Source organism: Puccinia triticina, chromosome 12A (assembly GCF_026914185.1).
Source record: "Puccinia triticina chromosome 12A, complete sequence".
NCBI classification, from domain to species: Eukaryota; Fungi; Basidiomycota; class Pucciniomycetes; order Pucciniales; family Pucciniaceae; genus Puccinia; species Puccinia triticina.
In genome coordinates, this window is record NC_070569.1 from 931,894 (window position 1) to 948,284 (window position 16,391).

Sequence of the window (16,391 nt, forward strand, 5' to 3'; positions counted from 1 at the left end):
ACAAATCAGTCTCCAAAGCTTGCTGCGGGCTCAAAACTGTCATGAGCCTGGGCAATACTTCACTGTGGACTTCTTTTGGGCACAATGGCAAGAGCAGCGGGACTTCGAAATCAACAGAAATCAAGAAGACCGTCTGAAAAAGGAAGAACAAGCACAGTTTTTTGAAAGGGGAGAAGCCCTGAAAAGTCTGGCGTAAGGGGTGGTTCATATTCTGTGATGTGATTCCGTGAGAGCTGATTTTTCTACTTCATACATAAATCTTATTCTTAGCGAATCCTTTTTTGCTGAGTTGGCAAGTCCTAAAGCCAGATCCAATACAGCACATGTGCTGAGCATGCTGGAGCAGATGAAAAATCTTCGGGTGAAACAAGATGAACAAGCGGAAAAACTTGGGTCATACTTTGCTCCTGGGGCGGAACCTGATTGTGAGTGTTGCTTCTTGCCCGTTGAATGATTGTTCATTTTTTCATCACATTTCTCTTGTAGCCGAACAAGAAAGAAGGCTTGGCTTGCTTTGGAGTGCAAAAAGTGCTCTCTACAAATGCGCCGTACAAATTCAAGGAGAGATGCAACCGCTATACGATTCGAGGTCCCGTAGAGAGCGACTTGGTACGGTGTTAAAAGAAAAGATCTTCGAAGCATTGGCTCGCCAAAAGAAGCCTGTAGCCAACATTTTGAAGACCTTTTGCGATCGCCGCACAGATTACCTGAAGAATCACGCACCCGATCAGCTGAATCTACCCGAAAACAAGGAAATCACCTACCAAGATTTTATCAAGCTGCGACTAGATGATCCGTTTTGGAACGATGCGTACATGTGCTGGTCGAGAGACCCATGGGCTGTGGATCCTACTGTACGATCTGGAATTCATGCTGTTCTCCGATTGGATCGCACCAACGAAGAAATCATACAGCTGACAAACGAGTTGAGACGATGCTTGTCATGGGGAATCCATTTTCGCAATCAGCTCAAACTTCACATTGACCAATGTGTATTTGGTTAGTAATACAATTTATTGTTTTGCATTGATTTTTTGGTTGTTAAACCCAGCTTAGCTAACTCGATACTTGTTTGAAAACTACAACCAAGACACTGCTGATGGGCATCTCAACGCCTCCTTGGAATATTCATTCGGTCAAATCTCGTATCAAACAAGAAAGATTCTAAGTGACGAATTAGAATCAGCCCAGAATGAGCACGAGGATTTGCTTCTAGCCTGGCAGCCGGTCGTTGAAGATATCCTTGCCTTAGGTGTGATGCCTCGTAGTACATTGCCGGCCGAGTGGTTCGCTTTGGTAGAATTCCTGAAGAGGAATAAACCATTCAACACAGGAGCGGGAGTCAATATCGATCTACTCTTGGAAAGGACTGTGCTCGATGGTCAAGACTCAGACGGAGAGTCTCAGAATGACGATGTGGATTTAGGCACTAGCGGTACGGAGCATTGTCCCCCAGAAGAGGATGATGGTTAAATCTCTGGAAGTGGAAAACCGGGTGGAAGTGTTGACAATCAAACTACCAGTCAATAGAATCATTTTCCACACCGTCTCTTTGATTGTTTCATATTTCCCTTTCAACATTATACTGCGTTGTTACTCATTTCTCTTGTGTCATATCTTTAAATGTCACATACATATTTTACTTCAACACATGTGTAAAATTAGTGTCCCTGCAAAACATGATCTTGTTTGTCATGGTTCATACAAAAAAAAACAAATTGAGACATACGGCACAATCCTACAAAATTGACAAGCTGGTAAACGAAGGGCTAGATTAGGAGGGAGGAAGCGTTGAGCGTGTAGATTAAGTTTTCTGAGTGTGTGTAGATTAAGTTTTCTGAGTGTGTAGTGCACCGCTTTGGACTTATCAGTTGAGGAGTCACAATTTCGATGACTTGGGGTGATGAGAGGGCTCTTTACTATGTTCGCGAAGTGAGGGTTGATGAGTAACTCCAGGCTTGGAGTGTCAAGCTAGGTTTGGAGTGGACGGGCGGTGTGGCAAGAGATGGTGCGACTTGTAATTTTCGAAGACATGTGTAAGTCGAGCGGGGTCGGAGCGGGGTCGAAACGAGCGGGGTTTGAAAAATTTAGCGCGCATGCTCACTTGACGACTGGCCTCGCATGCATGCGCGAGTCCAGTCATTCACTGGCTATATGCAGTGTTCATAGGTCCCGGAAATCAGGGTTAGTGGCTGAAACATCGCTCGCCAAAGCTGCGGTAAAGGTTTGTAACGATTTACATGGTTAGTTTTGGGACGAGGCTGGTTTCATATTCTTGCAACAGCACGGGTCCATCCAAAAGAAAACTTACAAGCTAAGAAACGTTCCGCGTTCCGTTTCATAACCTGACACTTTTATGTTAAGTTAAAGACATCTGCACATGGCGCACACCGGCTTCTCCAACTAGCCTGTGGCTTCGGGCCGCCATCTCCCCCGATCGGCCTTATGGTATTGAAAACTTTTCGAATCGGCTTTGAAAAACGGATTTCCATGTCCTGCAAGCTCGGTCGGTGTAGAAGGTACACCACGGGTGCAGGTGGATTTTTTCGTTGTACGTGCATAAACAGTGTTGCTTTTCTGAAATCAACCATCCTCATTTGATTTTGGAACGGGTTGGGAGGGGTTGATGGCCGTACGCGGACATTTGCACACGGCGCACAGTGATCCCTGCTCCGGCCGAGCTGTGGCTTCGGGTCCCGGGCCGATTGAAAATCTGTCCTGAAGTGCTGCACGTGGTGTCCACGGGTCCAGGGGAACTTTCTGCCATGTACACAAATCCATTTTCGAAGCGGATTTGACATATGTATAGGGTGAGGATTTTCGCACCCAAGGCTCGACTGCTTGGAGGAGCTCCCTCTCGAGACTCGTCATGACTGTGTAAGCGACACGAGAAGTCGCGTTAGACGGAGACCCTGTCAGACTGATTTGAAATATTAATATGAGCCTCGTGGTGCTTGTGAAGGGTTGATAAAGGAAGGAAGTTACGAGCGCTCTCATGATCGATCCCAATCTGTTTTAAAAGCAGCCTGGGTTCATACCTTATTCATCATCCGCACTTTTCACAGTGAGAATCACCCACAAGAACCTTTGCGGACTCGCTTCCCCTCACTTTCTTTACAACCACTCGGTAACACTGTTTATCCATCACATTCCTTCTAAAGGCACTTGGTCCGTTTAAACGTTCTCATCCAACGGGCGTAGGATTGTATATTGCAACTTGTAAACAGAAGCTTATAAATCGACAAGATTGAAGATCCTGCTGCCCAATCTTGCCAATATCGTGAGCCAATTCTTATTCTTCATGTTTGTTTCGATCTGGACCCACTTCGACTGAGCTTTCTTCGTGTACCCACAGGAACATGGTCAAATTCTGGGCGATCAGTAACCCACTGGCTATCCTCTACCTCATCTTCGCGCGCCTTCAATTCACCCGAGGGACTGTTCTCGATCAACCACTAACCCAAAAGGCAGCATGTTACGGCTCCTGCCCCGGACGAGGTCAGCCGTATACCAGTCGAGATTGCAAACCCATCTTGGGCTGCCGCGGTTAGCCGGTATCGATCAAGATTTCGACAACTGGATCGGCATTGTGCGATCCCCTCCAAAATACTACGCTGGATAACTTTGGCTTTTCTAGTGCATAATCTTCACCCTACTTGGATCTGCTCATTAATACCACTCTTTCTAATAAACCACATATCTCGCATGATTTCTCTGCGTAGGACTATCTTCTTATCATCTAAGCTATACATAGTATGGAGGCTCCGAGTCACCTCGCTGGGTAAAATTTGTTAATAGTTGTAAACAATCCTTTTCAAAAATACCGCGTCGAATGAATTCACCCTTTTAGTATATAAATCTCAACTTACTTGGATCTGCCCAATAATAACACTCCTTCCTATCAACCACAAATTTTGTATGATTCATCCCCTTATGGCCATGATCTTGCTGTCGTAGCTGTAGCATGGAAGCTCTCTTATTTTGCTCAGAAACACCGTGTCAAATGGTTCCGGCTTTCTTGGCATATAATTTTCAACCTATTTGACTTGATTCAATGATAACACTCGTCCCAATCAGCTTAATTTTTGTATGATCACCATGATCTTATCATGTGAGCTGCACTTGTAGTATGGAGGTTCACAACCACGCAGACCATAGCACGGTGGTATTCGACGCGTTTTTTGGGCCCGTCGAATACTGATTTGTTGAATATCCGAGTATTCGGAGATATTCAACGGAAAAACCTCCAAAATACATTAAAAACACCAAAAAATTAGATTTTTTGTGTTTTTGACTTCTTTTGGCTCATTTATGGCCCATACATTTTTGAGGAGGTCATCCTTCAAATATATCATGGTGCCAAAGACACTTACAATATTGCTGGAGGCATATCTCATAATGGCGGACGCACTTTTCATAGTGGCGGACGCACTTTTCATAGTGGCGGACGCACTTTTCATAGTGGCGGACGCACTTTTCATAGTGGCGGACGCACTTTTCATAGTGGCGGACGCACTTTTCATAGTGGCGGACGCACTTTTCATAGTGGCGGACACACTTTTGATAGTGGCGGACGCGGCTTAGCGCGCACTCTTTTGCGCCCTGCGTGCTTAGCGTTAGCGCAATTGCGCATATCTATGCTAATGCTACGCTAAAAGCTAAAATAGCTTTGCGCCCTGTGCGCGTAGCGTCAGCGCAGATGCGCGCAATTGCGCTAACACCACGCTAAAAAATAGCGCATTTGCGCTGCGCTACGCTACGCTAACAGCTATGGTTAGCGTAGCTGACCCACTGTTGGGCCATTTCAAACTCATCTGGGGCCTTTGGGCCCCAGGAAAGCTTGCATTGGCCCTCTACGCGCCCTTTTGAGCCATTATTCGAATTTATTCGAATATTCGAGCTTAAATTTGCCCAGGCATTATTCAATTCGAATCGAATACGAATACGAATACTCGAATCAATTCGATTCGATGTGCTATGGTCTGCAACCACGTTCCAAAACAACCGGCCATCAACAACTGCGAACTTAACCCAAGTCCCTCGCTGCTGCGGGCGTCTGGTCTTGCGAAGCAAGCCTCCGATAGCCCTCGGCAGGAGGGACTTGCGTGCTATCACCCCCTTTTGCAGAGCCTAGAATCTGAGTTTGGCTGGGTGGTTTCTTCAAACCAACACAGTTTCTTGCACTCACAACATTAAACCTTAACATTTGGCTTGGCACAAAGCCTTGCATCTTGCGCATCATCCCACACAATCTAAGCTAAGTTACACCCCTTCTTCAAGGTTAAAAAAATCAAACCTTGGAGTTTACTGAAGTCGAGTAACAGAAGGTAACAGAGAAGATCCGTGCTCACACGGATATACATACACTTTTTTTTTCGACTTACAGTCAAGCCTCTGAGCCCTCAATCGCCCACCTGACCGGTCCGCATATTCCCCCCTTGAAGGATCGTTCCCGCGCGCGCGGGGGACATCCTTGCAGGGTGTGTTACACCGAACCAGCGGCATGCCAAACTTGCCAAACATGGCAGTTTAGCTGCTATTTACAGTTGATCGACTTCGCACAAGTCGATCGACTTCGTTCCTCTTGTCAACTTTTTTTCATATCCCCCCCAGGACCTAACCCAGGACCTAACCTAAGGGCTGGTTGGGGTGGTTGAGAGGTGGGATGTTGTTGGATTCCGACTTCGTCGAAATCCAAACTTCAAGTCGCGCGAGGTATGGCAGCCAAACTGCCATGTTTGGCAAGTTTGGCATGTCGCTGCTCTCGTGTAAAATACCCTTGAAGGATGTCTCCCGCGCGCGCGGGAACAATCCTTCAAGGAGGGAATATGCCAACTACTCAGGTGCGATCGCCGGCACAGACCCGCCATCAAGACCGCATAGCCCTCTGTGTCAAACTCAGGTCAGAAACAAGTGAACAAAAAAAAAAATATATACGGTTGTAAAATTCTATGTAAATTCTTTTGTTACGCACTACTTTTCACACAGATCTCTTCAAAGAACAAACTACAATTGTACGGATCTTATGATAGGTTACTTTACAGTTGTTGTAACAACATATCAGAACGGTTCACATAAATTCTTTCTTTACAAATATTTACTTTCATTATAAATACAACAAAGAGTTATGATGTTTTTCCTTTTTCTCAAGAGTATGGAGGTACTGGCCCGCCAATTTTGCCAGAAGAATTTAATTTCCGCCCCTGGACTGCCAAGTTGGCCAGTTTTCTGCCAAAGTTTCCAAAGTTGTGGTGCTGAACCGCCATCCATGCCAAGGAACTTCGGAAACAGACCCCTCCCCATGTAGAGCACCGCAGCGGTGCCCGGGCTGTGAGCCCGGACCGGTACATCTGTCTTGACAGGCAACCGGAGGGACATATACCCCTCTCAATGACCGATAGGACATCGGTCAGTGAGGTGTATACCTCAATGGCCGATATAACACCGGCCAGTGAGGTGTACACCTCAAAGACCAATACGACATCAGTCAGTGAGGTGTGTGTGTGTACCTCAAAGACCAATATGATACCGGTCAGCAAGGTACCTCAATGACTGTTGTTGTAGCTGGATGACTGGTGTCATGGCAGTAATCAAGGCATGTATCTTGATGACTGGCATTATATGACCAATATTGATTGGGCTGGTCAGTGAGGTGTATACCTCAGGCTCAATGACCAATACGATATTGGACATTGAGGTGTGTACCTCAATGACTGGGACTGTACCAGTCAAGGAGGTGTGTACCTCACTTTTTATCAAGTATTGATGACCGGAATAATACCGGTCATCAGGAATATATGTCCCTCCGGTTGCCTGTCGAGACAGATGTACCGGTTCGGGCTCACAGCCCGGGGACCGCTGCGGTAATCTACCCGGGGAGGGCTCTGTTTCCGAAGTCCCCTGGCATGGATGGTGCAAGGGTGAAAGCGCTGCGCTTCAAAAAGCGCAGCGCAGCGGTTTTGGTGGCCGCTGCGCTGCGCTGAAAGTAGCGGCCCCGCCCGCTGCGCTACCGCTTTTTGGGTCTGGCAAGAAGCGGGGACCCGCTACTTTCAGCGGTAGCGCAGCGGAACCATCGCTGCGCTACCGCTTTTTGACCTGGCCGCGTAGCGCTCCCCCGCTGCCAGCCAAAAAAGCGCAGCGCAGCTGGTTGGGTAGCCGCTGCGCGGCGCTGAAAGGAGCGGCCCCGTCCGCTGCGCTACCGCTTTTTGGGTCGGGGAAAAAGCGGGCCCCCGCTATTTTTAGCGGTAGCGCAGCGGGACTGGCGCTGCGCTACCGCTTTTTTGGGCTGACCGCGCAGCGGTTCCCCGCTGCGCTGCGCTGAAAGACCACTTTTTTGTAGCGCAGTGCAGCGTTTCAGCCTTGGATGGTGGTTCAGTGCCACAACTTTGGCAAGTTTGGCAGAAAACAGGCCAATTTGGCAGTTCAGGGGCGGAAATTCAACTTTTCTGGCAATATTGGCGGGCCAGTACCTCCATACAAGAGACTTATTTTGTTTTTATTGTTTATCATCTCAAAAACCTTTAAAAGTTATAAAATCAAAGTTTTAGTTTTGTCCAAAAGCCATAAAGTTTGGCGTGTTCTTTACACTCTGGATGACCGGTAAAGACCGGTCATCGAGAGGGATATGTACAACGCCCTGGATGACCGGTACAGACCGGTCAGCATTCTCCGTGCGCCAGAAAGGGGAGGTACGGTATAAGTAGGGCTGTCGGAGGCTCGCTTCGCGAGTCCCAAGCCCGCAGCAGCGAGTGACTTTACATAAGTATATGAGTATGCATATGCAATACATGTGGTGCGCACCGGGGACCACTTGACATGGCTTGGATTCTTGAACTTCCCTCATCTATGGCCAACCTCGGCGACGATGGCCAAGAAGAAATCGAGTCTCAGCCAGGCATTACAGAACGCACAACTCCAACAGCAAAGAGCCCTCAAACTAGCCGCAAAGAAACTAACACAGCAGCAAAAGCAGCCGAAACATCTTAGCTCGCAGAGCAAGATCAAACCGTCCGACCCAAGTCAGCCTGTCAAGCAAAACATAATCCCCAAGACGACACAGTCGAAAGCCCAGAAAACTAAGAATTGTGATAAGGCGAAAAAACTAACCGTTTCCCGTCTCCACGAAACCCAAGACGCGGATTCTCGAACCACACAGTCACAGATCAAAATTGCGGAGATCACCAGGAATGACAGTCAACTCCAGCCTACGCAGCCTTCAGAGGTGTCGCTTTCCTCAAAGAATTCTTTCCAATCAGTAAGCCACGACCTCGAAACGCTCGCTTCCGATTCAACATCGGCCAATGCGGAAGACGAACCACATCCTGTATCGCGGGAAGAACGGTCAAATAAAACTCAGACGAGACCGCATCTCACGATGGTCAATAAAGATGATCAAGTCTTGTTGGTTGGTGAAGGTTTGTTTATTTAAATCGATTTTATGGATCTTGGAAAAAACCGACAGAAAAACTTACATGATATCGAATGAGGCTACAGGAAATTTCTCGTTCACCGTGCTACTTCTAGTCGAATATTCACACCCCGGAAGACTGATTACAGCGTCAACAATAGACAGTAAGGAGACGGTACTGAAAAAATATCCAGACTCGGAAAGCATATTGGAGCTACTAGAACAAAACAAAGTGACGATTCTGTTCGAACTAGATGGATGCAAATTGAATGAAGATAAGAGGATCAAGAGATCGAAAATCAAGTTCGATAAAGTAATTTTCAATTTCCCCCATGTCGGTGGCTCCGAACCAGATCAAGATCGCAACGTCCGAGCCAATCAGATATTGATTTTGAGGTTCTTGAGATCAGTTTCCACCCTGTTGTTTCAGCCTGAGGGCGTGGTATTTGGCCAAGATCAAGATAGGAAGAAGAAACGTTCCAAAACTTCAACTAAGGCCAGCAAGAAACTCAAGTCTCATCAAAAACGACCAAATCATTCGTCCGCCTACGACTCGGATGATTCAGGCCGGATTCACAGTGATCAGGAATCGGGTGCCGAGCCGGATCTCCACGTCCGAAAACCTGGGACAGTTCTGATCACGGCTGGAACTTGCCCCCCTTATTCATTTTGGGATGTACCGTAAGTTACAGCATGAAGTTTAGATAACAGCACAGCATTTACTGCATCAGATGAATATGAGCTGACATTCTTCACACACCCTGGCGCATCCCATTCCATATACTCCCTCGCCAAAATAAAGTGCGCTTGCTAAGAATGGAAACACTTTAGCCCATACAATCCTTTATCCAACCCATCCCAATTTGAAACAGAAAGGAGAACAGCCGGTCTACAAGCTCATCCGCTCATTCAACTTTGAGAAATCGATCGACTCAACTGGATCAACAACTTACCAACATCGTCAGACCAACGGGTTCAAAAACACTCAGAAAGAGACCAGACCTGCCAATGCTAGGACCTGGGAATTCGAACTTCTGAGGGCTTGATTGTTCTCAATGCATACATATGTAGTTGTAAAGACTCTTCTGAAGCTTGATTTTGGAGACGGTTGCCGAGTCACACTATTAGAGCATGCAACACAAAAGCTTCACAGTCGGCTGTAGCTGAAGTGCTGCTTTGCAGTCCTCGCCTGGCATGCCCGTCAGTGTGAGTCCTCTTCGATAAGAAAAACTCGCAGAGGTCGCGTTGGATGAACCAAGTGTCCCAGTTGATTGGAAACGGAGTGCTTTCAGCCACATAATTAGCCTTTCAGCCAAGGCCTCAAAGTTCATCATCCACAGTCAGGCTATCTTTTTTTGGCGGTGTGGTTACATTGCATCCTTATCAATGCATTGCGTGAAGATTGATCGCACTATTCTTTTTTAGATTTGTCTGGGGTCTCGGTTTCTTTGCCCATTGTTCCATTTCATTGCGGCATTGTATTTTCAAGAGGAAAAAGGCTATGGGATGATGTCCTTTTGGCACAGTTCCTTCCCTGCCCGTCTCGCAGACGGAAACACTTGATGAAGCTAGCCGTTTGTCACATGCAAAATGCTGAAATAAATTTACCCAGTTAAGCATCCCTTTCACTCAACAGTTGTTTGGGCTGAGTCAGAGTAGTCTCATCTGAAATCCAAGGGATATATACGACAGTTCTCTTGCTTTAAAGACCTGATGTCTTACGAAAAAGGCGCTGATTGAGCGCCCAATAATTGTTTGCTTTACAATTCCCAAAATGTTCTTGACTACCCTAAAACCTTTTTCGTGAAAGAAAGTAATTGTCCTGAATCAGACCATAGCGATAAGCGCCTACAGATACATGTCATGATTACGTCTCAAGTCCATCTAGTCTCTTCATCGCCCGCTTCCCCTTGAGAGTTTTTGCGCGATGCTAAAAATTTGTTACATCCGATACCTGACACAACGCTCGACTATCTGGTGGAAGCTGCATTTGTGCTAGGACATCCGGTTGCAAAACGACGACTCCGGCAAATCCTGCTCCGAGATGCCAACCCAGATGACAATGGAAGAACCAAACACCTGGGTTATATGCTTGCACTCTCACTGTCCATTAAGCGTCAATCAGTCCAACCAGTTCTTTTTTTAAGCGAGACAATATAAAAAAATCCTGATCACTCACAAACATTGTACGTGTTTCCCGGGAGCACATGTCTATCAAATCCACCAACAAAACATGGACCATCAATATGCTTCCGACCTATATTTCATCCCAATTTTTCCACAACAAGCTTACACGTCTCTGCAAACTGGTGTCTCTGTGTTATACTGTATATTAGACGCATTGAAGTCATTCAAGGCACCTGTACCTCTGGCAACAAGGCAAGTCTGGATATGAATAAAAATGCATCAGATCATCAATCATGTAGGAGGAAAATATATTTGATGCTCTAGGAATCACTGACATCCACTCCATCTGATCCCGGATGGGGGTTCAAAGTGAATTCACACACAAATGTAAGCAAGAATCTTTCCAATTTCAACTCCTTGAATCTCACTCACGAAGATGAAATGGGTGTTCGCGTGTTGGATCCAAATTATTAATCACAATATCCCAAACGCCGGGGGTTGGCAAGGTTTCATGGGCTACTTCCGAGGCATTCAGCCAGCCTTGACCGCCTTGCAACTTGTGGTGAAGGAGAGGTCTTTGGAGTCGTGCTTTGTGCGATAAAACCAAGTGCTGTCAGCGTTAGAGCCCCAAAACAGATAGGCTTTCTGATCGATCATCACTCACCAATGTAAGTTGTGTTGTCTACAAAGAACCGTCCGAGTACTCTTCGCTCTGAAGCTGTGACTTGGTCAGCAACTACAATCGTCCCGAAACTGACATTGAAAAAGACCTTTTCAAATGAAAAAAACACCGTCAAAATGGTGTTCTTCTTTTGATCTTTTCACGCCGAAACGCTATGAAGAGGGCTTGAATCATGATCCGACTTACCCTTCCCACGATGTCTGTCATGGGTGGTGGCTTTACCCTGGGAACCAGTGCTGAGCTGTCGACGTCGTAACATGTCCCCACCGAACTAGAAGGCCAATCTGAACTCCTTGGTAGTGGAAGTGAAGCCCCGGATAGACTCTTTTGATTGGTCACTCGAATAACTGCCATAGCTGTGTTCCCTGATGGGGTATCCAACCCCGGAGCAACTGTTTGTGCCAGAGGGAAAGAAGCATAAATTTAGGCTCACTGCCCTTCATCCAAAAACTGGTTCGAACGACAGGTAGATAGATTGTGGGTGTAGAATCAAACGTATACTCACTCCACGCAACTAGAGATAGGTTAAAATGTACCAATATCGAAGGTAAGATTCCCAATTGATCACAGTTTTTGCGGCAGAACTGCAGAAAAAAACTTACGACAATCGGTATCGATAGCGGCTCTCAAGTAGAAGGCATCGCCCTCTTGGTCGTTCGCGGTGTTGAGGACAAGGCTGTATCTGCGTTCCAACCACGCAAACCTCAGATAATTAACCACCGAGAGAGTTCAAGAATCAAACAACCACTAACCTCTCTCCTCCGTGAATTTGAACACGGTCCATATGAAAGCGGTTTTGGACCGGGGTCGCATCGGCTTCAATGATGTCCAAGGGATGATTATCAACCGATATCCTGAAGAGCGCATGTGAACTTGACTGGATAAACCGGAGTCTCGTCTTGGAATTCGGTTTGACTAGGAGCTCCAATGGCTGAGAACGGGTTTGGCATTGTGCCCCAGGTGCGTATCTTTGGCAATCAAAATATCCAACCCCATTTAAAATCGCTGTATTCCGTAATTGTAGCCATGTTCAATTAACCCCACTGTTGTTTTCACAGGAGAAAATCTTGAAGAAATTTTTTACCTGAATTGGGTGATGGAGCAGCAAAACTTCCATTGTATCCTCTTGTGGACAGTTGCTCACCCAGGATGAATGTGCTCGTACTGATGAGTTTGTTTTTAAAACCATTTCGAGTAGCCGCCTCATCAATCGAAGAGTCTTCCAAGCTTTTGAGATTATTTAAACTTAAGGGCTAAAAATAACTCACTCATGGTACCAATCGCTACAAACAGCGGATCAACATTTATCAGTTTCCCGTTCTTAGAAAGGGACGCGATGGTCAATCTTACCTGACGACGACGATCATCTCTTCATCGAAATCTCTGCCCCGGACCAATGGATCACGGGTGCTGTGCACTATGAGAGGGCCTACAATCCCATCTGCTTTCAGATTGCGTGTGTGAGCCTTTTGAATGGGGAAATTTGGTAGTTTGCATTAGTATACCCCGGCGGTCTGTTTCGACTTTGTGATCAAGCGCCTTACATGATACCCTATTTTTATTAACGAAGAAATCCGGTCAAATTTCCTGTCAAATTTTGCAACTTGGAAATCCGGCTTGTATTGAAAGAGACTTACAAAATGTACCAAATTGCCCATCGATCTTGAACGAATATTGGAACGAGACGCCAGGTGGAATTGGGCATTCTGTCACTCCTGAAACAGAAGAAATCCTTACAACTTACATGAGTACTCCGAGTGCTGACCAACTACTTAATCAGTTGACGGTTTTAGAGATAAGCCTCACCGGAAACACCATCCATCTTGGAATCCCATGGAAACATCGAAAATCAGTCTATTTTTCCGGATTACTTGGCTCTTCAGTAAGAAGAGAGCACAAACCCAAGGAGTTCCCTTTTGATGTATGCCTGCCAAAATCAATACCGCTTCAGTTTTCTATACTGATTCCATTTTTTTGGTAATAAGCAGGAGAGATGGGTCATGCCTCATGTATACTTACCATGCCAATGTATAGACACTGGGTAGTTCATGCGGTTCACCAACAAAACATTGATTGTATCACCCTGGAATAATGCTCATCATATATTTTTGCAATCTTCAAAACAAATTCTTTGGTGAAAGAAAATACGAACCTCGTTTGCCTGGAATGGGATGGAATGTATTAGTTCCGAATGGATAAGGCACAACATAAATTTCCAAGCCCTAGTTGATAAGACCTACCTCGATGAGAGGACCAGGATACTGGCCATTGATTACCAACATGCTCCTGATGGACATTTGAAAACATTCAGTAACTGTCTCAACAATTCGCAATCAGGCAAACAAGATCATGATGCACCTCAAAAATCCATCGGGAGCACCGGTTTGGTTACTGTACCAACAAAAAAGAATTGCAAATCGAGGATGTTGGAATTTATTCCATATCAGCCACAAAAATAACAAGATAATGATTTCTTTCTCCTTACGTTACAACAAATGTGTAATTAAGGATACGTGGTTTGTTGGTGATAACGTGATTTGCACTGAGCACCAACTCAGGCGAGTTGAATCTGATTTGGGTTTTGCTGGAATAGATATCCTCGCCTCCGAATTGATGCTGCGTTCCATCTGGGGTGATCTCTGAGTTTGATTTGTTACTTGCAGCAGAGTAACCTGAAACCGATGTTGTCGATTCAAAGCTGTGCCGGTCTACGCCGCGAGACGCGCCGGATGGAGTACTATTCAGCAATAAAAGAATGTGAAAAATCAGAATCCTAAGCATCATTAATCTGAAAATGTTAACGAAGGGTATTGTTGTCGATAGAAAATGACAGCTTAAAATTTGGCTGGGGGTATGTTGGTGAGCTTAGGAAATTGAAACACAGGGTTGCTAGATAAAATAACCAGTGGGCTGGCAGTGGCCATCGAATCACTTGTGTGCCAAATTCCTTTGATTACGACTTGGTTTCAACGAAGCATAACGTTGATAAGGTATCTTACCCCGGGCTGATCAAGAAACGCATTGCAGTGTGCCGTCGATTACCTTGGCGACCTTCTGCCTGTGTTCTCCCGAGATAAACTTTTTGTTCCATCCTCGGGGAAGCTGTTTGACCCACATTCCTGGTACTATTAAAACTAGGGGCGAGGGGAATTTGTGCGAGCTGTTATCGCTGCTATCAATGCCCATCTAGCATAGCGACACTTAAACTTGAAAATGCGTTTCTTCGCTCAAACTCTTAACGTGTGTAGCAACCGATGAATCAGTCACACCGATGATTGCTTTCATGATTCGGGGCTCACAACGGGTCATCTCACCCGAGACCATGTATGAGAGGATTCTGGACGGTGCAGCAACGAGAGATTCCAGGAGATTTTCACTTGACCGGAATCGATAACACCATCGTGACCGAATGAAGGGAAGATCTAAGGAGATCCCGGCTGCGTGATGAAGAAAACCACAGAACTCTTAAAAGGCAAGCTGAAGAGGAATTTTATCGCACAACAAACCATTCCTTCTAAAAATCAAGAACGACTTTTTCCAGCGCTTCCTACAGTAAATTTTTTAGAAATCGAAATTGTTGCTAGCAATATTTTCGCGGGTCATTGCTTTTTAACTCAAGTATTTTCGAATCATGTATTTCATTGCTTTTGCGGTTTTTATTGCTACCCTTAACGCTTTTAAAGTTGCAGGAGACCCTCTAAAACTCACCAAAAGAGCTGGTTACCCCCGTGGTGCAGTAAGACCAATGCAATGCCCAACAGGTGACACTCAACTTTCATGTGTCATGACTGATCAGTCTTGGCCAACAGCGGATTTCCAATGCGGGGTGAGTCTCATGACCAAAAGGCTACTATTGACGAGGTTAATGAATGTCTCTTTTTGGCGTTTTTCCAATCAGACCGAAGCGATTCGTCAAAATGTAATGAAAACGATGCAGCATGGAATAATGGCCCAAACCACTCCAGATGTGAAAGAGGCTAACCCACCAGGTGATATAAGCCCAACTTGTAAAAACAAAGATGTATTTAAATACAAGCATCGTGCGTCAAGATTCTTTTTTAAAGATTATTACTCGATATTAAACTTAGGCTAACTAAGTCTTTCTTGCCAAACTGGTCCTATTTCCATTCTTCTAGTTGCTATCACTGTTCTTTACCGTTTAGAAACTCAGTGCACATGCCAAAACGGTGCTGATCTCACCTGCAGTAATGGAGTAGGATGCAATTCTTCAAAGTAAGTGGAATTTCTGATCTCTAGATATTATGAAACACCAGCTCAAATTTTATTATCCTTTGAAATCAATCCGCCGCGTATCACACAGGATCATTTTTTGTGGTGTTTCAGCTGGCAGTTCTACCTGCACTGGGCATGCATGAGCATGCAATTGCATGCAATGGTATGACATTTTCCTTGGACAAAGAGCCAGAATTACAGCCCTTTGGCCACCTTGGTTGTTTTTCAATATATGATAGTGATAGATAGTTTTTTTCAATTTTAATTTCACATTTCAAAACAGATTGTATGGGCAGTGAAACTATTGAAGCAGGATAAGCAAATGTTGATTGATTTTTTTTTGGCATTTCACTGTATTTTAACCCAGAAGAGATGCCACCCACTGCTCAGTGCTCACCTGACCTAGAATTAGATATTTTCTGTACTGTGGCTCTTCTACAATAAGAATTATCACAAACTAAAGCACTTTGCACTTCAAAGTTTTTTTTTCTGCATCCACCAACTAGTTTTCTGAAAAATGAAAAACAAATTGAGTATGTATATAGGCTATAGCTGTCTATTTTGGAAATATCATGTTTTTTTTTTGTGAGTATTGGAAAAACGACTCCCAAACATTGGGAAAACAACTCCCATTTCTGGATTTACATCGCCGGGACCGGCTTTGGGAGTTGTTTTTCCCAAATATTCTTTGTGGGAGTCGTCCTTACAATGAAAAGGAAGTTTTTGGCCACCTCTTTAGGAGTCGTCCGCGGGCACTGTAACCTCTGTATAACATTTTTACGCAACATGTAACCCAGGCACCACAACCCCTGTACAACGGTGAAACCACTGCGCTGCAAACAACGCAGCGGTTTTTTGGAGCGCTGCACTGCACTGAAAATCAGCGGGAAAAGCGCTGCGCTAAACGCTGATTATTTTCATCGGAAAAATCTATACATATCA

At 45.3% G+C, this 16,391-nt stretch overlaps 4 protein-coding genes across 4 annotated transcripts; 3 read left to right on the forward strand and 1 right to left on the reverse strand.

The window, feature by feature from the left end:
* Positions 1 to 371: 371 nt before the first annotated feature.
* Positions 372 to 1,473, forward strand: PtA15_12A84 (uncharacterized protein; the record flags this gene model as incomplete). The annotated part of the gene is made up of 2 exons (XM_053162246.1): positions 372 to 425; positions 1,057 to 1,473. 2 exons carry the CDS (start codon positions 372 to 374, stop codon positions 1,471 to 1,473), a joined length of 471 nt encoding a protein of 156 aa, XP_053025654.1.
* Positions 1,474 to 7,864: 6,391 nt separating this feature from the next.
* PtA15_12A85 (uncharacterized protein) lies at positions 7,865 to 9,453 on the forward strand (the record flags this gene model as incomplete). The annotated part of the gene is made up of 3 exons (XM_053162247.1): positions 7,865 to 8,414; positions 8,494 to 9,088; positions 9,210 to 9,453. 3 exons carry the CDS (start codon positions 7,865 to 7,867, stop codon positions 9,451 to 9,453), a joined length of 1,389 nt encoding a protein of 462 aa, XP_053025655.1.
* A 781-nt stretch (positions 9,454 to 10,234) lies between these two features.
* PtA15_12A86 (uncharacterized protein) lies at positions 10,235 to 14,238 on the reverse strand (the record flags this gene model as incomplete). The annotated part of the gene is made up of 22 exons (XM_053162248.1): positions 10,235 to 10,255; positions 10,362 to 10,510; positions 10,587 to 10,618; positions 10,701 to 10,722; positions 10,967 to 11,122; positions 11,199 to 11,304; positions 11,403 to 11,608; positions 11,722 to 11,730; positions 11,819 to 11,898; positions 11,969 to 12,221; positions 12,301 to 12,380; positions 12,485 to 12,499; positions 12,567 to 12,682; positions 12,761 to 12,768; positions 12,854 to 12,948; positions 13,023 to 13,143; positions 13,236 to 13,299; positions 13,369 to 13,377; positions 13,457 to 13,502; positions 13,575 to 13,607; positions 13,702 to 13,953; positions 14,216 to 14,238. 22 exons carry the CDS (start codon positions 14,236 to 14,238, stop codon positions 10,235 to 10,237), a joined length of 1,896 nt encoding a protein of 631 aa, XP_053025656.1.
* Positions 14,239 to 14,847: 609 nt separating this feature from the next.
* PtA15_12A87 (uncharacterized protein) lies at positions 14,848 to 15,592 on the forward strand (the record flags this gene model as incomplete). The annotated part of the gene is made up of 4 exons (XM_053162249.1): positions 14,848 to 15,042; positions 15,115 to 15,256; positions 15,353 to 15,449; positions 15,538 to 15,592. The coding sequence occupies 4 exons, from the start codon at positions 14,848 to 14,850 to the stop codon at positions 15,590 to 15,592; spliced, it is 489 nt and encodes a 162-aa protein (XP_053025657.1).
* Between the last annotated feature and the right edge of the window lie 799 nt (positions 15,593 to 16,391).